This window comes from Dipodomys merriami, unplaced genomic scaffold (assembly GCF_024711535.1).
Source record: "Dipodomys merriami isolate MVZ:Mamm:240054 unplaced genomic scaffold, mDipMer1.0.p SCAF_16, whole genome shotgun sequence".
Taxonomy (NCBI): domain Eukaryota; kingdom Metazoa; phylum Chordata; class Mammalia; order Rodentia; family Heteromyidae; genus Dipodomys; species Dipodomys merriami.
Genome location: NW_027202937.1, coordinates 15,688,741 through 15,716,448, shown reverse-complemented (window position 1 = coordinate 15,716,448; position 27,708 = coordinate 15,688,741). Strand labels below are relative to the sequence as shown.

The following is a 27,708-nucleotide window of genomic DNA, read 5'->3' as shown; positions in this document are numbered from 1 at the left end:
ATACTCCTAGCTGATAACCTATCCCTAGGTTACCATGCCTTCCTTTTCTTTTCTTTTCTCTTTTTTTCTTCCTTTCTTCTTTCTTCCTTTCTTCTTTCTTTCTTTCTTCCTTTCTTTCTTTCTTTCTTTCTTTCTTTCTTTCTTTCTTTCTTTCTTTCTTTCTTTCTTTCTTTCTTTCTTTCTTTCTTTCTTTCTTTCTTTCTTTCTCTTTTTCTTTCTTTCTCCCCCTTCCTTTCTCTCCCTTTCCCTTCCTTTCCCTTCTCCCTCTCCTTCTCCCTCTCCCCCTTCTCTCCCTCTCTCCCTCCTCCCTCTCTCTCTCTTTCTCTTTCTCTCTCATGGGGCTTGAACTCAGGGGCCTGGGCACTGTCCCTGAGCTCTTCAGCTCAGGGCTAGCGCTCTATCACTTGAGCCACAGCACCATTTCCTGTTTACTGGTGGTTAATTGGAGAGAAGAAGCCCAGGCTAGCTTTGAACCTCAATCGTCAGATCTCAGCCTCCTGAGTAGCTAGGATTACAGGCATGAGCCACCACACCTGCCAAACTTAGGCATTCTTAAAGCAATCCAATCAGATGATTCCTGAAAATATAATCTCCAATTTCAGGAAAGTAAAGCACAAAGAGATTCAGTAATGCACCAAGCTTCATACAGTCAGGACTAGAACCTGAGCTGGAAACCAGCTCAGGTTCACCTTCACTCTTCGTGGCTTTGCTATAGTGTCTTTATACAGGTCTTGTCCAATAGACAGTAAACGTTCTTATAAAGTCCTTAAGTCAGCTGTAGAGTTCTAGGTTACATATTCATAAAGTTTATAGTCTATTCCCTTTCATTTACAAAATGGTTACGCCTAAATCTATGTTTCTTATCAGTATTATGCCAAATAAAGTTAATAATATTTAGATAGTATTCTGTTTCCTTGAAGTGAATGACAAAGGCTGCTTGTCCCTAGAGGAAGTTGGAGATAGTCTGGGAAAAGTACTTTTCAAAGTAATTTCAAGCTGGTATAACAGAGACATTTGAGTGAGGATGACCCTGATACTTCATATCATTTATATAGTCACAACCATTTGAGTCTTATAAACATATAAAGGCAGTGTACTCAAAGACAAAAATACAGCCGAGAAGCCCCTGCTCAGCTGCTTTCATAGGTGACTAACTGCTGAGACTGTCCATATGCACTTATTTATATCTTTCATAAATGGACCATACTATATGGAATGCTTATAAATTAATTTTTGGCTTATATGTCATTTCCTTCAAAAGTATCATTCTTAGGATCTAGCAGAAATATATCTAATATTTAAGAATATATGGGCTGGGAAGTTGGTTCAGTGATAGAGTGCTTGCCTCACATACATGAGGTCCTGAGTTCGATTCTTCTGCACCACATAAGCAGAAAAAAGCCAGAAGAGGCTCAAGTGGTAGGGCACTAGCCTTGAGCTGAAGAGCTGAGGGACAGCGCCCAGGCCCAGAGTTCAGCCCTCACGACCGACAAAAAAAAGAAAAGAAAAAAGAAAAAAATATATACATATATTTGTAAATAGTATTTTTGCAAATTCTTTCAAATGAACATTCCTACAGCTCTGTCTCTTTTTTTTTTGTTGTTGTTGTGGTTGGTTGTAGGGCTTGAACTCATGGCCTAGGTGCTGTCCCTGGGCCTCTTTATGCTCAAGGCTAGCATTCTACCACTTGAGAATTGTACCACTTCCAATTTTTGAGTGGTTAATTGGAGATAAGAGTCTCATGGAGACTTTTCTGCTTGGGCTGGCTTCAAACTGTGATCCTCAGATCCTGACCTCCTGAGTAGCTAAGATTACAGGTGTGAGCAACCAGCGCCTGGCAGCTCTGTCTTTTGACATGCCAGCAACTATTTTCTTGGGATATAGTCTTGGCTGAGCCAAACAATACCTATATTATTTTTTTTTTTAGAATTTACACTCTAATGGCCTAATTGTTCAGCATTTTAAGTTGTCATAATTTCTTCTTTTAATTTAAATTTTATTGTAAAGGTGATGTACAGAGGGGTTATGTACAGGTAATGATGATCTTTCTTTTTGAACAGTGTTAACCCTCCCTCATTTTTCTCCCACTTCTTTCCCTATATTAGCTATATTCTTAAGTATGATAGGAAGCCACTGGAGGAAGAGGGGATGAGTTGAAAAATGATGTGAATTGGTTTAGGTCTTTAAAAGGTTATGCACTGGTGAAGTGGCTCAAGTGGTAGACCACCTGCCTAGCAGGTTCAAATCCCAATACTGCAGAGAGAGAGAGAGAGAGACAGAGAGACAGAGAGAGAGAGAAACAGAGAGAGAGAGAGAGATGATACAGTGAAGCAGGGAAGCCAGCTGCTCAGGCAAAAGTGGGCAGTGACTCAAGCTCAGATGGAGACAGTACAGATGGAGAGAAGTGGATAGTTTCTGCACGTGTTTGGTACAGAGCAAACATCACTTCTTAATTATTTGAATGTAGGGATTTTGTTGTTGTTGTTGGTGGTCAGGGAGCCTGAACTCTGGACCTGGGCGCTGTCCCTCAGCTCTTCAGCTCAAGGCTAGCGCTCTACCACTTAAGCCATAGCACCACTTCCTGCTTTTTCTACTTATGTGGTGCTGAGGAATCCAACCCAGGGCCTCATGCATGCAAGGCAAGCGCTCTACCACTGAGCCACCTTCCCAGCCCCTGAATGTAGGGATTTTAAGGAAAAAGACCACTTGACAACTCCCAGGTTCTTTTCAGCTGAGTAGATATGATGCTGTTTACAGGCTAGAGGAGGAATCGTTTTGAGGACAAGCTGCAATCATATATTACATGGGTTTGCAATGTCTTTAAATCTGTTTAGATCAAGTATGCAGTTGTATTATCAGCATCTGGAGCTCAGGGATATGATCAAGAGTGGGGGTCAGCTTTGGAGTCATCATCCAGGTAGAGTTTGAGTAGAGATGGTGTTTATAGCATGGAAATAGATATAATCACTTAGAGCAGGGCTAGGGAAACTTTTTTCTGCCATGGGTCATTTGGATATTTATTACATTATTTTCAGGCCACACAAAATTATCAAAATTACCAAGACGGACCATCAGTAGATGAAGAGAGTCAATGAAAAGCACATGTATCCTGTTATGTACCAAATGATACCAGGGGCCTTTGTCAAGGAACAATGGGGGTATTTTACTACTTCAATGTATATGCCCTACTCTCCAGCCAACTAAACTACATCCTATCCACATAGCACACTGCCCAGGCTGTTCTGTGATGAAAGTCTTTTAATTTCTTCTATACCTGAGGAAATTCTAATTATCTGTCAAAACTCAACACATGCCATTTCTGGCATAAAGGTGTTTTTTTTAAAAACATTGTCTACTAATAGAACAAAATTTGAATAAGTTTTAATGCTTAAAAACTAAGTGACGTGTGGTCTAAAATTGTATTTTGGTGATAAAAGTTTGGCCCAAATCAACCCAATACATCAGAATTATACCCTAGGTTGATCTATAAACAAACTGTAACCTAATACAGATCATACCCTTGGAGCCAAGCAACTGACTCCCAGCCCATCATAACAGGTGAATCTCTACCCAATTAGAGGCTGAAAAACCCCAAAACATGATTGTATAAGGCAATCAAGGATTTTTGTTTGCATTACTTTTCTCCAGTTGGCTATCAATGAAATCTGCACATATGGTAGATGTATTACCTAGAATAATAATTGAAGTTAATTAACATCTTCAAAATTAGATTTGTTGTAACTTGCCCTTTAATGGAATAGAGACAAGTTTTCCCATAGGAGCAAACTCTTCATACTCCTATTTCTAGTCCTTGTTGGGTAGGAAGGCAGGGAGTGAAACATTCTGAGAATTGTGTATCAGCTCTAGACTCTAAACCCTGACAGAAAGTGTTGTCTAATTTCAAGTACCTCACTTCCTTATCCAAACCAAACAGTTTCCTCAAACTGGTGGGATTATTGTGTGTATGAACATAGCGCTAGCCATTTTGTGACTCTTCACAGACAAAATTACTATCCCCAGATCAAATCCACTATTCCTTAGCATGCTGTATTTCTTTTGAGAATCATAAAACTAGGCCATAATTTTTGCTTGTTTACATACATGCTTGGTCATCACTGCATGACTACTTCATTGGTAATGACTTTCTTATCCACCCTTGTATCCAGTATGTTTATACAAAGTAAGGTTTCCACAAATGCTTGTCAAAGCCCTAGATACATGAACGCATAACTGAAGAAATCCACTGTCTAGGATTTTTTTTCAATGTTAACTATTTAGAAAGAGATCTACCCATTTAAAATCAGAATTTAGCCATACCTTTATGTGAAATCAGAAGTCAACAAGAAGGATCCCAATAATAAGAGCAGAGGACATTGGTCAGCATTGATAGTACCTACCCAGCTCGTCCTGACAGAAGCTCCCTGGAGGATTGACATATTTCATGGTGCTTACATCTAATTTCCAGTTGTGCTTGGTGCATTTAACAGACCTGGATGGGCAAAAAAAATCACATTTAACTTCACAATGTAGTGAAAATAAAAAGTAGCCAAGCACTGGTGGCTCACACCTGTAATCTTAGCTACTCAGGAGGCTTGAGATCTGAGGACTGTGATTCAAAGCCAGTCCATGAGACTCATCTCCAATTAAACACCAGAAAAAACAGAAGTGGTACTGTGGTTTTCTCTCTCTCTCTCTCTCTCTCTCTCTCTCTCTCTCTCTCTCTCTCTCTCTCTCTCTCTCTCTCTCTCTCTCTCTCTCTTTCATTCTTTCCACACTGGGGTTTGAATTTAAGACTTTGCACTTGCTAGATAAGTGCATTTTATTGTTCAAGTAGGGCCTTGCTTTTGCTTGGGGCTGGGCTCAGGATATGGTATTTCTATTTCTGCCTCCCATGTAACTGGGGTCCATGGGTGTACCTGGCTATACCCTTCTGGTTTTTATTTCAAGATAGCATCTTGGTTTTTGCTCAAAGTGGCTCCAAACTGCCATCCTCCCATCTCTGCCCCCAGCATAGCTGGGATTTCAGACATGCACCATCCCCAGACCCTGAAGCATCCAATTTCTAAGACTAAAACTATCTATGTTAACATATATGCATATCATGCTGACATTTACAAGCTTGATTAAACCCAGAAGTTTTGTTGTTGTTTGTTGGTCATGGGGCTTGAACTCAGGGCCTGGGCTCTGACCCTGAGCTCTTTTTTTCTTAATATATATTTTTTATTGTAAAGATACTGTACAGAGGCCTTACAGTTAGGTAAGGTAATGAGTACATTTCCTATTGAGCATTTATTACCCCCTCCTTTGTTTTTTCCCTACTACCCCTTCCCTCTCCACCTCCCCAACTCCTCCCTCCCCGCTCCCCTGAAGGAGCGGGGGATTTACAACATAGTGGTATTGTACATCTCATTGTTATAATGTGACCCTGAGCTCTTTTGTTTCAGGCTAGTGCTCTACTACTTTGAGCCATAGCTTCATTTCTGGATTTCAGGTGGTTAATTGGGAAGAAGAGTCTCACACACTCTCCTGACCAGACTGGCTTTGAATCATAATCCTCAGATCTTAGCCTCCTGAGTAGCTAGGATTACAGGCTTGAGCCACCAGTGCCTGGTTATACAAAGTTTTTAATGTTCTTTATTAGTTATAAGGCAGGAAGCATATTCCACGCATCAATTTATAAAGGATTACTTCACACCACATTCTTTCTCATTAATGAGTAGCAACAGCTTTTCAAATATTAAGATGGAACATTTCGTTCAGCATGCTGGTCTCTGAAAGGAAAGGCTAGAAGAATATACTGCTCCTTGGTGGCACAACAGAGTAAAACTAGGGTTAGTTGCCTTCAAGACTTTGAAAGGGAGAAAGGCAAATCTGCTAAAAGCAATCGCTTTATTTAGATGGGCAAGCTGCATGTAGAAATAACCTGGGACTGGAAGCGTAACTCAAGTGCTAGAGCCCCTGCCTAGCAAACACAAAGTCCTGAGTTCAAACCCAAGTAGGGCCTAAAAAAAGAAATCTGAGTCCTTGTAAATAATCCCTAAACACAAGCAACACAAGGAGCTCTTGTCGTCATAATAAGAACAATTAGTATTTATCAGGTGCTCACTCATCACGTAACATTAGATGAAATTCTCTTAGATACGTTTAATCTGCTTGTCATGGTCTTATTCTCTCAGGAACCTGACAAGGGAGGTCAGACTTTTTTTTTTAATAAATCAACAGACTGATCCCCAGCAGTGTATAGACCTTAAGCTTATTTTCCAGCTAGTGAGTGGGGAGGGGTGGGGAGAGGCAATCCAGGAAAGACATGCTAATCACAATGCTTTAATGCCTACTTAACTGGCAAGCTAAGAGCACACTGTGGAGAGAGAAGAGGAAAAGTGAAATCTCCAAACTGCAATGGAGCCTGCACAGAGTTGGGAGATGGGAGGCTTCCTTGCCCCAGTCCGCTGGGGAGATGGTAAGCCACCAAGCCAGCACATTATCTGCTGACACTCCTGGAGCAAATTTGCCTATCCTAAAGAATACAGTCCTTGTTTATCTCCAGTGCAACTTTTGGATTTTGTTGTTGTTGTTGCTGTTTTTGCCTGTGCTGGGGCTGGAGCTCAGCTCCTGGACATTGTTTCTGATCTTCTTTGGCTCATGGCTAGTGCTCTACCACTTGAGCCACAGCACCACTTCATGCTTTTTATTTTCTGTTTATGTGGTACTGAAGACTCAAACCTGGGGCTTCATGCATGCTAGGCAAGCACTCTACCACTGAGCCACATTCCCAGCCCTCCAGTGCAAATTTAACCGGGTTGTTGTTACTCTCGGGTCTGCGCAGCTCTAGCTGAGGAGCCAAACAAGCTCCAGGTGTGACAAAGGTCTCAGCATTAAAAAAAAAAAAACATCTAACAAGATATGGGGCTGGGTTGTGAAATTATACACACAGTAAAGCACACTTGTGTGCAGGTGTGGAAATGTTCTAGACTTGGGTGAATGATTCCTGAACAACTGTAGCAGGAAACTTGGGCTATTTGCTTCCTCTAAGTACACTAACACTGATCTACCTACACAGGACGTAAGAAATAAGGTAGACAATATACTAGAAGATTTTTTTTTTAAAAAAGCCCAACATCACATGACTAATATCACATAAATCAAGGTTAGAGGCTGGGTTAATCATACAGCATTACTGGAGTTGAGCAGATAGTATAAGAACTCTACAAGCAGTTACTGAAAACAAATGATTCTGCTGTGGCACTGGAGAGCATTGCTCTATATGAGGATTCTCTAAGAAATAATCAGAAGAGCCAGGGATACTTGGGCCTCTGCCACTTAAGTTTTGTAGTCACAGCTAGGTTGCCAAGAAAAGTCTATCTGCTTTTCAGCAGGATTAAAACAAGTGGCTTTTTCTCTACCTTCCAGCCACCTATAAAGACACTGCTGGAGGAAGGAAATGTACAAGAAGCTTGTCTCTAAATAAAACATCAGATAAAGGGTGTGTCCTTCCCATGCACCCCCCTAACGTTCAGAGACAGAGACCTGTAAACTACAAGTTTTATTTTTAAGAAGCTGAGGATAATTTTGCAGCCCAAGTTCTTCAAAGGAGAGAAGAAATGTAAGTAAAACATACAATTTTCAGGCTTAGAGAGATCGCCTAAGTAAGTAGAAGTAAAGCTTAACAAAACTTACTAGGGGAAGCAATCAGCTGATTGGTTGGTTTAAAATTACCAGGATACTCCTCTGAACAACTAACTCCTCTGAACACCTAACGAACAGTTGAACAAAATGAATATCAGGAGGCTGAGACTTATTTTGTTGAGGGGGAATTTTCAGGATAGAGGGGGCAGACAAATAGAGAGCAGAAGAGAAGAGTGAATAGTCATAATATTCAATGAAGGTATATGAAAATGGAACCACGTAACTCGAGGGGATGAGTGGCACTAGGAAAGATCAGAGAGAATGACAAGATGGGGGGACATTGATTAAGATGCATAATACTTTATAAATTGATTGGTTGAATTGAAACCTCCTGTGCAACTACTTAAAGATAATTTTTAAAGATGTAAATAAGAAAAAATAAAATTATGAGGTGAACCCCTTTCCTGATCAACCCTAAGAGCAAACAGGGTCACCAGTGAGAAAGCAAAGGATTTTCAGTACCTTCCATCTAAATCCTCAATGTCTTTTATGAACAGGCCTCCTTGGTGCTTGCACAAGTTCTTGCATGCCTTCAGGTGGTTCTTATTCTTGTAGAAGATGTAGTCTTTACCTGTGCTCTTATTTCGAAAAAAATTGATGCCTTCCTTCAGGTTAGCAACTTCAACAGGTGACAAATGCAGAAGGATCTCAGTTGTCTGTTTTGCCCTATAAAGAGGCAAATATTTTGCAGGGAACATTAAGATCTGTTCGGTTCTAAGGGACAATCATTTGGACCTGTCTCTAAAGTCCATTTCCAAACCCCTCCCTCCAGAGAGCTCAGACTTGTAGCCCCTCAATAGAGCACTTCCCCCGACCTCTGAAAGCAATAAAAATCTGCATCCCACGTGGTGAAGTTTCCTCTCTTTTTTCCTAGAAAGCGGAGATCTCTCTCACTTGCCTGTCCATAGTGTGCTGGCTTCTGGGTATTTAAACAATGACAGTTGCTCCTTCTGGTTCTAGGGCACGTTGGGCTCCCACAGAGTCTGCTTGGAGAGAAAATGTTTACACCAGTTCACTATTTCCGTTCACAGTGTTTCCTCTTTCTTTTAAAAGCCTAAGCCCTATCTCTAGTTTTTTAAAAGCCTCTGTGCTTTTGCCTCAGCCCCTTTGCTTTTGCATCTTTTCTTCTGCTTGACATGAAGTCCCTCCTCTTGGTTGCTCCCCAGCCTTTTACCTCCTTAGCTAAGGCCACCTCCCATGAGGTGTGCACCCTGTAGAATGTCATTTATAACATTGGCCATTTATAACATGGCCTGCTCACTTCCACGTGGACACTTGCAAAGCACTCACTAGTAAGGGAGTTTTATCTCCCTTACACCACTCAGCAATCTGCTTTTTCCTAGTTGGCTACTCAACCTTCCCATTGCACTCAATTTGAATAATTTCCGAAGATCACTCAATTTGTGTAATTTCCAAAAAGCTCCAGCAGCAAATGCAGCATTGGGTCTTTTCATTTTTTCTTTTCAAGAAGAACTACATATCTTACATTTTTCAAACCCCTATTTCTGACCACACATTTTTAAAAAAAATGATACAACTCTGTACCATCAGGGAACCCAAGTTTACCAAAGGATTTTCAAAATGTGTGTGTGTGTGTGTGTGTGTGTGTGTGTGTGTGTGTGTGTGTGTGTGTGTGTGTGTGTGTGTGTGTGAGGGGGGGGAGAGAGAGAGAGAGAGAGATAAAATCCAGGTGCTTAATGTTATCTTTTATTCTAAACTTAAAGTGACCAAAATTATCTCCTCTTGTTAAGCAAAAATTGGTTTGGGACCCAAGTATGTTTGTGGCAGTTTTGCTTTCAATTTTAGAAGTACAACAAGTTCTTTTAAATAAGGAATAAAAATAATTGAAATAAAGCTGCAAGGGAAGAGACTCAGAAATGCTACTTCCAAATCTAAACCAAGGAAGGCATAGTTCCTCAGCTCCCATTCCCTTTTTCAAAGGACATCTTCCCAGTCATGGTCACTCCATCCCCAAATTCCTGAGAATTCTGTTTACATTAAACTTTAAAATTATTCTAAAGATTAAAAAAATGATTTTGATAGAAAGTCATTTAAAGCCTCAGGTATCCTTTCATGACTCTGTTTTTAAGATATCTAAATCCAAGCTTATGTCAGCCCAGATACAACTCCTAGACTAATTAAAAGTATAAAAAGAAAGCCTTCTTAAGCTATCTTGTTTTACTTCATTGAATGGATCACAACAGCCAAAGCTCTACGTTAGATTCTAAGTCAAGCCATGCATTGTAGAAAGCAGGAAGTACTGTTTCTTGCTTTACGTGAAGTCACAGTAAAGCCTAAGGCAAAAGAAAAATAAGATGTGCTCCTATAAATGTGCCTTTGTGTATATTTTGAAATAATAGTTTTATCAAAAGTATTTTAGATGATATTATTGATGAATGCATTATTATTATTATTAAAAATAGTATTGCATTAAAAAAATCAAGAAAAGATCTGGACACTGGTGGCTCACTCTTGTAATCCTAGCTACTCATGAGGCTGAGATCTGAAGATCTAAATTCAAAGCCAATCCAAGCAGAAAAGTCCAAGAGACTCTTATTTCCAAATAACCAGCAAAAAATCATATAAGGATAGCTGTGGCTCAAGTGGTAGAAGAGTAGCTTTGAGCAAAAAAAGCCAAGTGGGAACGTAAGGCCCGGAGTTCAAGTCCTAGTACTAGTACAAAATAAAATAAAATAAATCAAGAAAAAAATTATAAGTTCTGGTTTGGTATGAAAATAAACTAAATTAAGTTTTATTGTGCCTGTTTTTCAATGTTATTTATTTATTTTTTTTTTGTCAGTCATGGGGCTTGAACTCTGGGCTTGGGTGCTGTCCCTGTGCTCTTCAGCTCAAGGCCAGCGCTCTACAGCTTGAGTCACAGCACCACTTCTGGTTTTCTAGTGGTTTATTAGAGATAAGAGTCTCACAGACTTTCCTGCCCAGGCTGGCCTTGAACTGTGATCCTCAGATCTCAGCCTCCTAAGTAGCTAGGATTACACCAGTGCCCAGCTCTATATTCTTTTAAAATAGCAAATAGCAAAAATATCAAAACACTTTGGAGAGCCATGCATTTTTCCTTTTACCTCAGATTTGATAGTTTGTGCTGGCAAGCTAAACATATAAGTTTTTGGCATGTTATCTGTCATGAAGTTTTCATCTTAATTTTTATTTAAAAATATGTTAACAGAATATTCCTTAGGCAAACAGTCTCCATCACCACTGAGTCACACCACTTACCGACATCACAGCACTGTTTCCTGGGGAGAAATAATGACTGAAACTAAGCTATGATTCATCTCATAAACAATTCATTTATCTCACCTGAATTTTCTCCATTTTAAGTATGTCATAATAAATTTGCCTCACTAGTTATCATGGGAAAGTACCAGGGTTTTTGGTTGTTGTTGTTTGTTTGATTTTTGTCAGTCATGGGGCCTGTACTCTGGACCTGGGCACTGTCCCTCAGCTCTTCAGCTCAAGGCTAGCACTTTACTGCTTGAGCCACAGCGCCACTTCCGGCTTTTTCTGCTTATTGGTACTGAGGAATAGAACCTAGGGCCTCATGCATGCAAGGCAAGCACTCTACCATTGAGCCACCTTCCCAGCCCAGAAAGTACCAGTTTCAACAGTGAATATTACTGATTTACTGATTTCAAGATATAGTGGTATACAGCTGTATGCTCCAGCAGAGGACTGATGCAGGTGGAACATGAATTTAAGGTCAGCCTGGACTACATAGCAGGACATCTTAAAAGGAGTAAAGCGACAAAGCATAAAGAGTGATGGCTTGAAAACATTTTTGGAGGGGTCAGTACTGAGAGTTGAATTCTAGGCCTTGTGCTTGCTCAGCTGGGGTTTGAACTCAGGGCCTTGTGTTTGTTCAGCTGGTTTACTCACTTGGCTGAGGCTTTTCCACTTGAGACATGCCTCTAGCCCCACTTTTTGTTGGCTATTTTGGAGATGTAGCTTTGAAAACTTTTTTTTTTTGCCCAAGCTGGCTTTGAACCTCAACCCTCAGGAACTGAGCCTCTCCAGCAGCTGGTAATACTGATGCAAGCCGCCAGTATCCATCCTGAAATCTTATTTTGGAAACTCAAATTCTACATCTAAAAAAACATAGACTTCTATGGGATAAAGATGTCATTCAGGCTTTGATACTGAATGGCCTACAAACCATGAAAGTCACTTCAGAGACCAGTGGCTGAGGCTTCTAAGCTCAGAGTTGACAGAAAGACAGAGAGAGGCATGTCAATTTAGCTTTTGGCCCAAACAAGGCAGAGGACTCAATGGCTATGTGTCATACTCAATGTTTATGAATAAAAAGACTCAATATTGTCAAGATATCAACACCTTCCATTAGAGCTTGGGAAGTATTATAGATTTATGATAATCTAGTTAGAATTTCAGCAAATTATTCTGAAGACATAGACAAACTAAATGTAAAGCTTATATAGAAAGATAAAAGACGCAGAATAGTTGAAACAATCTTGAAGAAGAACAAAGTCAGAAGACTTACACTACCTGACTTAATAAGATTGCCCATTTTGATAAGTATTATATTTCATTAGGAAATTGCAAATTAGAACAACAGTGTAGTAGGTTTATTACAACATACTTATTAGAACAGAGAAAATCCAAACACTGCCCACACCAAATGCTAATAAGGGTATGGAGTAATAAAAACCACTCATACCTTACTGGTGGGAATTTGCAGTCCTACCATGACTTTGAAAAACAGTTTTAAACCTTCTTACAAAACTAATCATAGGGGCTGAAAATGTGCCTTAGTGATAGAGTGCTTGCATGAAGCCTTGGGTTCGATACCACATAAACACAAAAATTCAGACGTGTTGCTGTGGCCCAAGTGGTAGAATGCTAGCCTTGAACAAAAGAAGCTCAGGGACAGTGCCCAGGGCCTGAGTTCAAGCCCCAGGACTGCCAAAACAAGCAAACAAACAAACAAAAAATGAATCATATATTAGTATATAATCCAACAATTCTGCTCCTTGGTATTTATCCTTTTTTTTTTTTTTTTGTAAGTCGTGGGACTTGAACTCTGGGCCTTGGTGCTGTCCCTAAGCTCTTCAATCAAGGCTAGCACTCTACCACTTGAGCTACAGTACCACTTCTGGTTTTCTGAGTGGTTTATTGGAGGTAAGAGTCTCATGGACTTTACTGCCCAGGCTGGCTTTGAGCCGTGATTCTCAAATCTCAGCCTCCCGAGTAGCTAGGATTACAGCCGTGAGCCACTGGTGCCTGGCTCCTTGGTATTTATCAAAGGACTTTTAAAATATGGTCACTCTGAAACATACACATGGATGCATCCAGAGGTTTTATTCATAATTGAAATCTCAAAAGTGACCAACATGTCCTTCAGTAATGAGAATGAATAAACGATATATCCAATGGACATCTGTGGGCTTTTATTCTTTATTCCTTTTTTTTCTTCTTTCTTTAACTCCTGGTATGACCCACATATCTGACACACCGGGAGAATACTTCAACTATATAGAAAACTGTAAGCCTGGCTTAGAAGAAAGAAAGAGAAAGGTCAGACACATTCAGAATGACACAGTGTGGCAGCCATTTCCTGAGAGAATAAAGAAGTTATCTCTATACAACAGAAAAGTAGCTACATAAGAAGAAACCAGATAAGAGGCCAACATTGGTTTTTAGGGCTGGTGAGTGACTTAGTCCCAAGCTCCACTTCAACAGGGAAAAGGACTGCCCAATATTCCTCTAACATACTCCACATACAGGACTCCAATGTACACATGGATTCAGGGGGTCCTAGTGGCAAACACTGCCAATCATTGTTATAATTCATTTTACCCATAGGGTGCTAGCCTGCACTGCCCAAGTGGGACTGAGTGCACTAGATCAGAAAGGAATTCCTATAGGGTCTGAGAACCAACTGCATATCTCTGAGAAGTGGTAGCTAATTGGATAGGCCCTTCAAGACTTGGAGCTGGCTAGAAACAAGGTAGTAGGAGTAGTTTCTCCCCAGTCAAACAGCAGCATTAGAATCTTTACATGCTTTACCTTAACCTGGGATGATGGCAGAGAAACAGCACAACCTTGGCAAGGCAAAGTGGAGGTGTTTTAAGAATGACACAGAGATTCCTCTTCCACTAGAAGAATTACAACCATTCAAACTAGAACCCAGAGTAAGGTCTGAGACTAGAAGTATAGGTCATTTTGAACAGAGAACCTCACTGACAACCAGGTCAATCAAAAACTGATTTGGGGACTTGTTTTTGTTTGTTTTCCTGTGATTCTTTTTTTATTTTTTATTTTTTGGGTCCGGTCATGGGGCCTGAACTCCGGGCCTGGGCGCTGTCCCTCAGCTCTTCAGCTCAAGGCTAGCACTCTACCACTTGAGCCACAGCGGCCACTTCTGGCTTTTTTCTTTTTGCTTATGTGGTGCTGAGGAATTGAACCCAGGGCCTCAGGTATGCAAGGCAAACACTCTACCACTGAGCCACCTTCCCAGCCCCTCCTGTGATTATTTTTATCTTCATTTATTTTGGTTGTTTGATTGTTTCCCCTTTCTTCCTCCTATTTTCTCATTGTTCTCACTAGCAATATACTCTCTCTCCTCTTCCCCCTACTTTAGAACTTTTATCTTTGCATCTATTTCCAAGTCTAACATCACCACTTGTCCTCACAATTAAACTTGTAACTACAACTGAGCTATGAGGTGCCTGCATCCATCGCATCCCATTCCCTACCATACCATTTTCCTTACTCCATATCTCTTTGGACACCTTCTTTACTCCTAATAACTTAGTTATAATTCTTATAGTACTATACAAAAACCCAGCCCCCATAGCATGACTGGATGTACAGATAAAGCTAGTAGGGGTATCCTACTATATTTAATTATTTTGCTGGGTTTTGAATTAGAGAAGTGGTTAGAGGTAAGATATACTCCCATACCAGAGAGTGAAATGGCTCATAGACACACCTAAACAACATCCCCAACACCTAGTCTACTAAGAGTATAAAGAACAATCCATCAGGAAGACAACAGGCTACTAAAAAGCCCAAATCACAGAGTCCTCATATGAATAAAACCCAACACAGAGCTATAATAAATATGAGAAAGCAGGAAAACAACACTGTCAGAAAATAACAATTATAGAACAAAGGAACAGAGTGACAGTGAAGTAAAATTCAAAGGACTATCAGTAAGGATGTTCAAGACATAAAAGAGGACTTCTATAAGCAACTACATAAACACAGAACATACAAAGGATTAAAGCAATTCAATGAGAACATATGGAAAAAGCTAAGTTAAATCCAAGAAAATATAAGTGAAGAGCAAAATGAGCTCAAGATACCATAGCTAACCAGATAAAAGAAATAGAAGACACAGATAAACAAATTAATGACGTAAGGAAGCCAACACAAAACTGAAAAAAAAAAACTCTCAATAAAGAGATAGAGAGCTGGGAATGTGGTCTAGTGGTAGAGTGCTTGCCTAGGTTGCAGGAAGCCCAGGGTTCAATTCCTCAGCACCACATACACAGAAAAAGTCAAAAGTGGTGCTGTGGCTCAAGTGGTAGAGCACAAGCCTTGCGCTGAAGAGCTCAGGGACAGTGCCCACAACCAAGAAAAAAAAAGATATAGAAATCCTGAAAAACAACCAAACTGAAAGCAGAGATCAAAAATCAAATGGAAAGCCTCTCTAACTGAGTACATGATATAGAAGATAGAATTTTGAGGCTTAGAGATAGAATAGGTATAGTAGAAAAGTCAGAAGAAAATACAGGAATAAAAGGATAAAAGAAATATTAAAGGAGTTTGCAAGCACTTCAAGACCCAGTTAAAAGACCAAATTTATGTCTTATGGGTATTGAGGACAGAGAAGGACAGGATTGCTAAAGTAGTAGGAAATAAGTTCAACAGAATAATAGAAAATGTCTCCAATCTTGAGAAAGAAAAGCCCATCCCTGTACAAGAGGCTTTTAGAACACTCAGAAGAGCAGACCAGAAAAGAGCTTCTCCATGACATATTATAGTTAAAACATCAAACATAGAAAACAAAGATTACTAAAACTCTAAGAGAAAATAGGCAGATCATCTATATGGGAAAACCCAACAGAATAACAGCAGATTTCTCAACCGAAACCATAAAAGCAAAAAGGGCTTGGAATTATGTATTTAAAACACAGAAAGTATACAACTGCCAACCTAGAATACTCTAACAAAGCACTCATTCATAATTGAAAGGCAAATAAAAATATTCTGTAATAAACTAAAGTAATTTATAGTCACCAGACTAGAACTATAGCAGACACACAAAGACATCCTACTACAGCAGAGGAAAACCAATGTAAACTTGAAAGAGGTGGAGAAAAAATTCCTACCAAAAGAATAGACATGCATAGGGGGAGTAGAAAAGAATATAACACCATTTTTTTTAATGGGAGGAAAAAGTCAGACATCAATGAACTCAATTCTCCAATCAAAAGACATTGGAGAGTTACTATATTAGAAATCAACCATCTGGTGACTACAACAAACAAACATCTGACAAAAACAAAGACTAGTTTAGGGTGCAAGACTAAAAAAAAAGACTGCCAAGCAAACAAATCTCCAAAACAGGCAGGAGTAGCTATACTCATATCTGACAAAGTAGATTTCAAATTAAAATTAGAAGAGATTAAGAAGGTCATTTTATGTTAATAAACTCACCATATCAAGAAGACATAACAATTCTTAACATCCATGCACTAAAATGTTATTGGACCCTTAAACACAGAAACCTGCAACACAATTATAGTTGGAGACTTTAATAGTGTACCCTCGGCAATAATTAACAAGGAAAAAACTGCAATGACACATAAACTAATTAGACCTCATAGACATTTCATCCAGCCACTGTATAATACACACTATTTTCAGAAGCTTATGAAACATTCTCCGAAACAGATCATATTCTAGGTTATAAAGCTAGTCTTGTAGACTTCTAGCAGGGTGCTGGTGGCTCACACCTGTAATCCTAGTTACTCAGGAAGTTGAGAAGTGAGGAGTAAAGTTCACAGCCAGCTTGGTCAAGAAAGTCCATGAGACTTTTGTGTGTGTGTGTGTGTGTGTGTGTGTGTGTGTGTGTGTGTGTGTGTGTGTGTGTGTGTGTGTGTGTGTGTGTGTATGCCAGTCATGGGGCTTGAACTCTGGGCATGGGTGCTGTACCTGAACTTCTTTTGCTCAAGGCAAGCGCTATACCACTTCAGCCACAGCGCCACTTCTGGCTTTTTGAATAGTTTATTAGAGACAAGAGACTCATGGACTTTCCTACCTGGGCTGGCTTTGAACCACAATCCTCAGATGTCAGCCTTCTGAGTTCTAGGATTACAGGCGTGAGTCACTGTTGCCTGGCACCATGAGACTTTCATCTCTAATAAACTACCAAAAAAGCTAGAAGTAGAGCTATGGCTCAAGTGGTAGAGTACTAACCATGAGCAAAAGAAGCTCGAGGACAGCACCAAGGCCCTGAGTTCAAACCTAAGGATTGGCATGCACGTGTAGACACACATACTACACACACACACACACACACACACACACACATACACACAAGTAACTTTTCTGCATGCCAACAATAAGCAGATGGAAATGAAATTAGGATATCAGAATAGCCTCAAATATACTTAGGAATAAACTTAACCAAGGAATTGAGGGACCTCTACCATGAAAATTATGAAACTTTGGCCAGGTGGCTCACACCTGTAATCCTAGCTACTCAGGAGGCTGAGATCTGAGGATCACGGTTTAAAACCAGCCCAGGCAAGGAAAGTCTGTGAGACTCTTATCTCCAATAAACCACTAGAAAACCAGAAGTAGTACTGTGGCTCAAGTGGTAGAGTACTCGTCTGGAGCTGAAGAGCTGAGGGATAGCACCCAAGCCCAGAGTTCAAGCCCTATGACTGACCAAAAAAAGAAAAAAAGAAAAGAAAAGAAAATTACGAAACTTTGAAGCAAAATGTTTATGAAGGAACCAAAAATGGACCTCCTGTGTTCATGGCTGCCATAATTAATACAGTGAAAATGTCCATACTGCTAAAGGTGATCTACAAATTCAGTGCAACACATCAAAACCCAAATATCACTCTTCATAGGGATTGAGAAATCAATTTAAAAGTTCATATGGAAACACAAAAGGCCTTGAATAGCCAAAGCAATTCTGAGTAAAACTAGCAAGGCTGGAGATACCACAATTTCAGAGTTAAAACTATATTACAAAGTCATAGTCGCAAAATTTGCTTGTCACGGAATAAAAACAGAACTAAAGACCAGTGGAACAGACTAGAGAACCCAGAAATGAACCTACACACCTACAGACACCTGACTTTTGACCAAGGAACTCTTTAGCAAATGTTGTTGGGAAAACTGGACATTCAAATGCAGAAGACTGAAACTGGATCCTGTCTCTCATCTTGTACCAATATCAATTCAAAGTAGATCAAAGACCTCAATGTAAGACCTGAAACAAGAAAGAGTAGGGGAAACATTGAAACTTATTGGCATAGACAGGAACTTCCTGAATAGAATCGTAGGATCTCAACATATAGAAGAAAAAATTGACAAATGATATTGCATCAAGCTAAAAAGAACCTTCTGCAGAGCATAGGGTATAATCATTAAGCTAAAAAGACAGCCTATAGAATGGAAGAAAATTTTTGCTAGTGGTATTTCTGACAAGAGTCTAATTACCAGGAGCTCAAAAGTTAAACTCATAAATAATTACCAACCCAATAAATAAATGGTGGGGGAGAGGGGAACTAAAACAGAATTCTCAGAAGAAGTAGCACAAGTGGTCAATAAATACATGGAGAAAAGTTCAACATCACTGACAATAAAGAAAATGCAAACCAAAATAATACTGAGAGTCCATTTCACTCCAGTCAGAATAGACAGTATCAAGAATATAAACAAGGGCTGGGAAGGTGGCTCAGTGGTAGAGTGCTTGCCTTGCATGCATGAGGCCCTGGGTTCGATTCCTCACCACCACATAAGCAAAAAAGAAAAAAGCCGGAAGTGGCACTGTGGCTCAAGTGGTAGAGCGCTAGCCTTGAGCTGAAAAGCTGAGGGACAGCACCCAGGCCCTGAGTTCAGGCCCCATGACCAGACCCAAAAAAAAAAAAAAAAAGAATATAAACAATAAATACTGATGAGGATAAGGGAAAAAAGGTACCCTTATATACTGTGCAACCACTATGGAATTGAGGATGGAGCTTTCAAAAAAGTAAAAAATGAAACAACAACAACAACAAACACTCAAGAATAGAACTATCCTATGATCCAGTGATGCCAATTTTTGTCATTTATCAAAAAGAATGTCTTGATTGCAAACAATAAAGGCACCTGCACACCTATATTAACTGTAGCACTATTCATACTAAGCCCAGTTATAGGAAAAGCACAGATGACCTTCAACCAGCAAATGGGTCTAGAAAATGTGAATATATATACATATGTTGTATATAAATTCTGATGTATGTATCCAGAATTTGCTAGAAATATAGGAAATACACATATACTACAACCTACCAATCCTTTTATTCCTAAAATCAGTAGACAAAACAAGGATATCTGTTCTTCCCACTTGTATTCAATATTTTACTAGTGATTCTAAGCAGAAAACTTAAGCTAAAGAAGTTGAACTCATTATGAGTTGAGAGGAAGTGTAAAACTATACATAGCATGACCTTGAATAAAGAAAATCCTAAGAAATTCACTAAAACCTTCTAAGCTAGACAACTTGAGCAATATAGAAAATATACAAAAAGCAATTACACTTCTATAATGCTAGCAAAGAACAATAAAAAATGATTTAAAAAGTAACTCCATTGTGAATGTCATAACAAAGAACAAACATATAAATTTCACCAAAGAAATGTAAGGCTTGAACATGGAAAAAGTGTTAATTAAAATAAATGACTAAATAAAAAGACAAAGACAGGAAGTGGTGCTATGGCTCAAGCGCTAGAGTGCTCGCCTTGAGCTTAAGAGCACAGGGATAGCACCCAAGCCCAGAATTCAAGCCCCACGACCGACCAAAAAAAAAAAAAAGACAAAGACATCCCATGTTTGTGGATTGGAAAACTTAAAGACAGATGTTCTCCCCGAATTTGTCTTCAGACAAAGAAAATAAATTTGTAGTTGCTAGGGAGATGGGGAAGGAGCACAGAAACAGACTGAATATTAGCACAGGATTTCCTTATGAGGCAATGGAAATATTCTAAGAATAGGATGTGGCCCTAGCCACAACTCTGCAAATATACTCAAGGCCATTGAATGGCACACTTCAGTCAGCTGGATTTTATGCACCTATAAACATGAAAGAGATATGGGCTGATAGATAATGTTAAGGGTTTTACTCTGGTCTTTGTTGTTTAAATGTTTTTCATTTAAACAATTTTTTATTAATATATTAAATTAGACAGGAAAACAGTAAGAAAACCAATATCTGAAGGATTTCTCTTCAAAGTATGCACAATCATCAATGATTCTACCCACCCTTATGTCAGCTATAAATAACAAAAAGACATTACTACAAACTAAGTCATCCAAATTGCCTCTGGAGGATGACTTCCACTGACAAGGGAGTTCTGAGGTGTACTTAGTAAGTTCACCATTTGCCATGCATGAGTTCTAATGACATAGACTTCATTAAGCCCAAGGCTAAAGAAAGAGACATATCCACAAGGCATCTTTGCTATCCTAATTCCGTACCTCTCTCTTTCATTCTTTGACTTTTGGAAACATTTAATATGGAAATAATCATTAGGCTTATAACCTAATAGTAATATTTTTCTCTATAATTGTATTATAGCATAACAAAACCGTGATACTATGCCTAAGCTGTGGAGCACAACTATAATCCCAGCACCCAAGAGGCTGAGTAGAACGTGTATTCCATGTCAGCCTGGGCTATCTAATGAATTCAAGGCTAGCCTACGCTACACAGGGAGATTCTACTTCTAAAACAAAACACGCAAAACAAATTAAAAACATGGAAATTGTCAGTAGCACAATACTATTTAAAGTACAAAGTTTATTCCAATGCCATTAATTTGTATATGCATCCATTTGTGTATACATGTATAAATTTAGTTGAAGCTGTATGTAAAATACTAATTCGCATAGCTACAATTACAACTTAATAAATGTCATTCTCCTGTAATCACCAAGTACTGCCCCTCATAGTCACCTACCTATATAAACTCTGGCAACTTGATTTTCTATCTATTCTTAAAATAGTCATCTTGTGAATAGCATATGAATTTAGCTATGGCATTAAATTGACTTGTTAATTCTGTCCACATTCTTTAGAAAAACTATATCCTAGCCTAGCATACAATCACAAGTTCTCTTTCCCAGCTCCTTTACTCCTTTTGTAGTCATTATTAATGCACACATAACAGCTTGCTATTTTCTTTCCACATATCAAAACATTCTTTTTTTTTTTCTGTAGATACCTTCTTTTCCTACCTGATCATTAAACGTATCGTTCCACTGGGCACTAGTGGCTCACACCTGTAGCTACTCAGGAGGCTGAGTTCTGAGGATCAAGATTCAAAGCCAGCCTGGGTGGCAAAGTCTGTGAGACTCTTATCTCCAATTAACCAACAAAAAGCCAGAAGTGGAGCTATGGCTCAAGTGGTAAAGTGCTGGCCTTGAGCAAAAATGTTCAGTGTCAGTACCCAATTCCTGAGCACAAGTCCCAGGACTAGCACATAAAACAAACAATCATGTATTCCTCTGGGCTCAAATCTGTTCTCTCTTCATCTGACATTTTCTTCCTGAGGGGTCTTACCCATTCCTTGACCTTAGCTACCCCTACCCCTAAACACAAATGTTCCTTAAGCACATGTGTGAACATATTGGTAGAGCCAATTGTATTTTGTACATCTATTTTGGATGTCTTGATGTCTTAAAGATACCAGAAATTTAGTATGTCCAACACTCCAATCTTTAAACGTCCACATGATACCCTGTTATCTTCCTATCCCATGTTTAGGTCAAATCCATCACTTTCCTTTTTTTTTTTTGGTTGGTCATGGGGCTTGAACTCTGGGCCTGGGCGCTGTCCCTCAGCTCTTCAGCTCAAGGCAATTGCTAACCACTTGAGCCACAGTGCCACTTTTGGTTTTCTGGTAGTTTATTGGAGATAAGAGTCTCACGGATTTTCTTACCCAGGCTGGCTTTGAACCGCGATCCTCAGATCTGAGCCTCCTGAGTAGCTAGGATTACAGGCACGAGCCACTGGTGCCCAGCCACTTTCCCTTTCTGAAGTCTAGTTTACAACCATCTTTCTCTACTGCTCTAACATAAGCTACTGTCATGCCCTTCTGGGCTACTTCCAGTTCCCTAACTGTCCACCTTGCCTCCAGTCTCTAATTGGATTCTTGCACTTTAGCTAGATAACATATTCAAAATAACAAATTAAAATAATTGCACTCTGTCAGCCTTTCTCTCCCATGTCTCAAGAAGTGCTTCAATAACTTTTCATTGTTCCTGGAAGAAAGAATAAAATTTCTGTGCATACATAAAAGCCCCTTTGTTAAGGAAAAACAAACTGTCTCAGTTTCAGCTGCTAGATTCTTATAACAGAGGCACAGAAGCAGAGTCTGAGTACTAAGCTAGCAGTACTGCAGAGGACACCCAGTGAATATCCTTTGCTTTAGTTCCAAGTCACATTTCACAGGCTTGGAGGCAGACCCCCACCTTCAGATGCCAGTCATAAGACTCAGGTTATTTTACCTGTGCTTCTGACCAACTGGCTAAAAATCAAAATTCCCATTACCCCTTTTTCAGGTTCAGTCTTAGTGTTTCCCAGTTAGCATATCCAATTAGTAATGCTTAGATTTATATACTTTATGTTCTACAATACCAAGGAAAATATTCCCTCATTAGATATGACTTCTTCCCTCATAATAATATAATCAAGTAAAAAAAAAACAAAGGCACTTTGTATAGAACAGATCCAAATATACTTACGCTTCGGGAAGCTTTTATCAACCCTCACTTGCTGAGGAGTCTGAACTGGTAAAGGGAATGTCTTCTCGGGTCCTAGCTTGACCAGTCCTGCAATGCCACTGTAGTTAATAGATGAGTTTTGCACATCTGCAGATTGTGCTGGGCCCTTGAGTCTGCTAACAGAGATGTGGAAGAGGACTGCACCGATTAGAAAAGCACACGGTGGGTGATCCACAGGTCAAAGATTGCATCTTAGCTCTGAGGTATATGTGGAAGTTGAAAAGATTACCTCCATCTAGCCCAAAGTCAGGAAATTTAATGATATCTTCATCTTGAAGGGGAGGTTAGTCAGAAAAACCTGACTGAAATGCTGTAGAGGAGGTCTGAGAGGTTAAAAGAGAGAATGGAAGAGAAGAAGGAAGGAAAGGAGAGAGGGAGGGAGGGAGGGAGAGAAAGAGAGAACAGAGAGGAATGAAATCAAAAGAGTATTTTTGAATGGGTTTCTATGGGCTAAAAGCTCACTCAGGCTGAGGAACTGTTTTTGCCTTCTGTGACTGAGTTTACTGAGACAGATTTGATAAGACGTCAGGCTTGTAACAGTCATGCGCATCTCATGGGACACCTATGTCTAGGGGGTTCCCTTAATCACACCTGGTAATGAATAAGTGAATAGCCTGGTCATCTAGGGCATTTATATGCTTCCATACCAAGTACATAAATTACTTCACCTCGTATGCTCTTCTTGACACTTGTAGGATGAGTAGTGCAGTCCCCGTATTGGGATAAAGGTAATTGATAATGGTTTTTATCCAGTCTGCCAGGGGAAGGGGATATCTATTATGTATCTGAATCAGGTTCTAGTGAGTCAAACTTTTGGTCACTAACCTCAGAGCCATTCCCCAAGGGGAAATTATGTACACAGACAACAGGAAATGGTCAACACATTGCTATTTGTTCCAGAGAGCTGTGTCCTGCACCGACCCACACAAGTTCTTCCACAAGTTCCTTAGCATTCAAAGCCAAAGACAAGGGCTGGGAAGGTGGCTCAGTGGTAGAGTGCTTGCCTTACAGGCATGAAGCCCTGGGTTCCATTCCTCAGTACCCCACAAGCAGAAAAAGCTGGAAATGGCACTGTGGCTTAAGTGGTAGTACGCTAGCCTTGAGTTGAAGAGCTGAGGGACAGTGCCCAGGCCCAGAGTTCAGTCCCCATGGCTGACAACAACAACACAACAAAGATAATACTTTTAAACTAGTTACTCTTACAATCCCTTTTAGCAAAGTTTCCTCACGAAAGCCAATGATACCGATGTCCAAACTGGACCCATTTTGTCACATGATAGCCTCTAGTTTCAACTGTCTCTTAGCTTTAACCTTTCCCCACAGTGGCTAGCTTCCACATGTCTCTTAATAATTCCCCCTTGGGGAATGGCTCTAAGGCTGGAGATGAATACCGTGACTAAAATCAGATGCTGCTTTAGCATCAAAGTCCTGCTCATGCGTACTTTTACTTATTTTTCAGTGTACAATAAAAGTTAATACTTTACAGGGTAAAGTATACAAGGGACCTGGAGCTTTCATGCCCTCTCCAAAGAGACCACCCTCAGGGAATTCACAAATGTTCAGCTATGATGAAGCTCTCTGAACCTTGTCCTTTGGGTTTTATGAAGACATCATTGCATAGGCATGACGGAAGCATAGACAACTAGGTCAGCGTGTGCTAGAACAGCTGGGTGCCAGTGGCTCATGCCTGTAATCCTAGCTACCTCAGGAGGCTGAGGTCTGAGGATTGTTTTTCAAAGCCCAGCCCAGGCAGGAAAGTCTGTGAGACTCTCATCTCCAATTAACTGCTCAGAAAAAGCTGGAAGTGCAACTGAAGCTCAAGTGCTAGCCTTCAGCAAAGAAGCTCAGGGACAGTGCCCAGGCCCAGTTCAAGCCCCGAGATTGACAAAAAAAAAAAAAAAGTGATAGGACAACAAATTAACCAACTAATTAACAACAAACAAATTAGCTAATCTAAAGCCAACAGATGGAGGCCCTGTGAGGCCTGTCTGTTCAGATCTATCTTGGCATCTCTCAGACAGAGGGCCTGAACACAGGGTAGGATGTCTTCTGAAATGAGTGTTACCATAAACTCTCAAACAAGGTACATCAGAAGATTTTGTGACCAACTCCAAGGCAGGAAAATGATACGCAGGTCTCCAACCGCCTGGGGGGAAAAGACATTCTTGTCTCTGTAGCCTGCCTTGGGGAGAAATTTATGAGCCAGGAAAAGTGGATGAAATCCAAAAATGCAGATTTAATATTATTATCCCTAAGCGCTTCCTCCAGCTCATTTGAAATGATGCTCCTTCTCCTAATGACTTCTGGTCTTCCATTTCCTCATGGTTCAACCTTATGTCAAGAATGTTTTTTGATTCCCTTCTCTACATATTTAATTCTCTTTATCCATTAGGTTACAGTTCTACCAGCAACTGTTCAAGGGAGACTTCTCAGATAAGGTCAAATCCCCCGGCAGAATGATGTTTACGGTGTGATGCACTTTTCTTTAGTAGACTTGCCAAAACTTGCAAGGTTTTTTTCCCCTATAAGATTGATTCACTCCTCTGTTCCCTAGAAAAGCCACATAATAAAACAAAAAGAAAAACAAAAACACATCTATATGAGCTTGCATTTTCACAGCTTAGCACAGGAGAACTTTAATAAATGTTTGTTGAAAAAAATAAATGAACATTTTGGTTAATATTACACAGTAGTAATTTGCACAAAACACTACTTAGGAGCCTAGAAATCAAATATGTCACCCATCCTGGAACATGTTTACAATAGATCACGTTTACATAAGAGCCAGAATTTTGCATACACAAAAAAATGTTAATTAGGGCTGGGAAGGTGGCTCAGTGGTAGAGTGCTTGCCTTGCATGCAAGAGGCCCTGGGTTCAATTCCTCAGCACCACATAAGCAGAAAAAGCCAGAAGTGGCACTGTGGCTCAAGTGGTAGAGTGCTAGCCTTGAACTGAAGAGCTGAGAGACAGCACCCAGGCCCAGAGCTCAGGCCCCATGACTGGCAAAAAAAAAAAAAATGTTAATTACATTGACATTTTAAAAACAAAGGATAGCACAGTGCCCCAAATTTATGACTAGGTACTCTAGAGGTTTGCTTGTTTTGTAGTTGATATTTTCCCATATAAAGAGACTGCAGATGGCAAATTGTTCTGATCAAGCCCATGAAGTCTTACATGCCCATCAACTACTTAAGGTGTTCTTGGTAGAGGCAGCATTCACCATAGCTAAGATATGGAACCAACCCAGATGTCCCTCAGTAGATGAATGGATCAAGAAAACGTGGTGTGTGTGTGTGTGTGTGTGTGTGTGTGTATACACACACACACACACACACACACACACACACATACACACACACAATGGAAGTCCATGTCTCCATCAGAAAGAATGACATTACCCCATTTGTAAGGAAATGGAAAGACTTGGAAAAAATTATAGTAAGTGAAATAAGCCAGGTCCAAAGAAACATAGGTCACATGGTTTCCCTTATTTGCAATAACTAGTATACATCTAAGATAATCTTACCAGACAAGCAGAAAAGATCAAAAGCTATGTACATATGACCACGTAAGATGATGATAAGTGAAATGAACCCCAAGATAGGGACACGAGTTTTTTTTTGTTGCTATTGTTTTTAATGCACTGTGCTCACACAGTGAGCTCCTTTTGTATGTTCTTCCCCTGTTATACCATTATACATTTTGTATGGTATAACCCCTGTTATACCATTATACATTTTTCTAATTTGAGGAGGGGAAGGGAAATAACAAAATGCTGAAACAAGGATACAGGTTGACCTTTTGTAACAATGAGATGTTCAAGACACTATGTTGAAAACGAACTTTACAACTTGGTGGGGGAGGGAGAAATTGGGGAGGTGGGCAGGGAAGAGATAGTAAGGGAAAAACAAAGGTGGGGGTAATAATGCTCGATAGGAAATGTACTCATTACCTTATTCGTGTAACTGTAATGCCTCTGTACAGTATCTTTACAAGAAAAAAAATTTAAAAGACTGCCTGTATTTTGAGTTGTCTTGTTTGTTTGTTTTTGGTTGTATGTTTCTTTTTTGAGACAGATTATTGTTATGTAGTCCTAGACCTCCTCAGTCCTGGGATTATAGGCATGAGTCGCTAGACTCAACTTCAGCCACCATGCTGTTTCTGACTGCACTTTTGAGTTATGAATCCAATGGAACATTGAATACAGAGCACTTTCAAGTTCAGACCCTGAACTCTCTTATTCTTTATATTTAAGTACTTCTCTTGGTCTGCTGCTTTCTAACCAAGCAGTAAATAATATATTAAAAGAAGGAAACTTCAGCTAATTCTTTCCTATGGTTAACAGCCATAGAAAACTAGGGGAAGTCTACTGAGAAGGAGATATCACTGTTAAGGACATTGAAACAAATAGCCCTGGCTGGAGAAAGCACTCTCGAGAAGACAGAATGTCACAGTAAGCAAGGGGGTAGCAAGCTCTGTACCCCAATAAGTGGGTGAACTACGAATCATAGGTTCATCAACTGGTTGATACTATATGTTCAAAATTATTTTAACATCATCTACCCCACCTTATCTATTTCCAAGACCTCTCAGTCCCTGTACTTAGTGGCAGAAGTAAAGGTAAGCTATGAAAAATATAAATTTTCATTCAATGGAAAAATATATTTAAACCATACCTTTGTTCCTTCCAAATGGCACAGAGAGCCATTGCTTAGGGAATGTAAAAAGAAAAGTCAACTTTGAAGTCTCCTTTTGGCTGATGTTTGAAACTTATAGCATGGATGCAGCCTGAAAATTTCCATTTACTTGGTAACCAATTTGTTCTGATATTCCTATAGCCAAAGAGCCTTTTCAGAAACAACCACAGATCCACAGCCAGCAAGAATACAGCAGGGGATCAGTTTTGTGTTGAAGAGAGGGAACTTTCAGCCAGCTAAATGCCACTGTAAGTTGTCTGCAACTAATAATCTGA

At 39.7% G+C, this 27,708-nt stretch overlaps 1 protein-coding gene across 5 annotated transcripts in view; it reads right to left on the bottom strand.

Annotated features, from left to right (window-relative positions):
• The window catches only part of LOC138828385 (cytidine monophosphate-N-acetylneuraminic acid hydroxylase), a 76,168-nt gene that overhangs the window by 33,380 nt on the left and 15,080 nt on the right, over window positions 1-27,708 (bottom strand). The window contains exons 1-4 of one of the 5 annotated variants that reach the window (XM_070024439.1): window positions 16,387-16,404; window positions 8,585-8,672; window positions 8,149-8,352; window positions 4,398-4,489 (exon numbers count right to left, since the gene is read on the bottom strand). In XM_070024439.1, the coding sequence (XP_069880540.1) occupies window positions 4,398-4,489; window positions 8,149-8,352; window positions 8,585-8,592 (304 nt within the window). In that variant the 5' untranslated portion in view covers window positions 8,593-8,672; window positions 16,387-16,404. The other 4 variants (XM_070024440.1, XM_070024438.1, XM_070024437.1 and 1 more) reach the window with 4 other exon arrangements.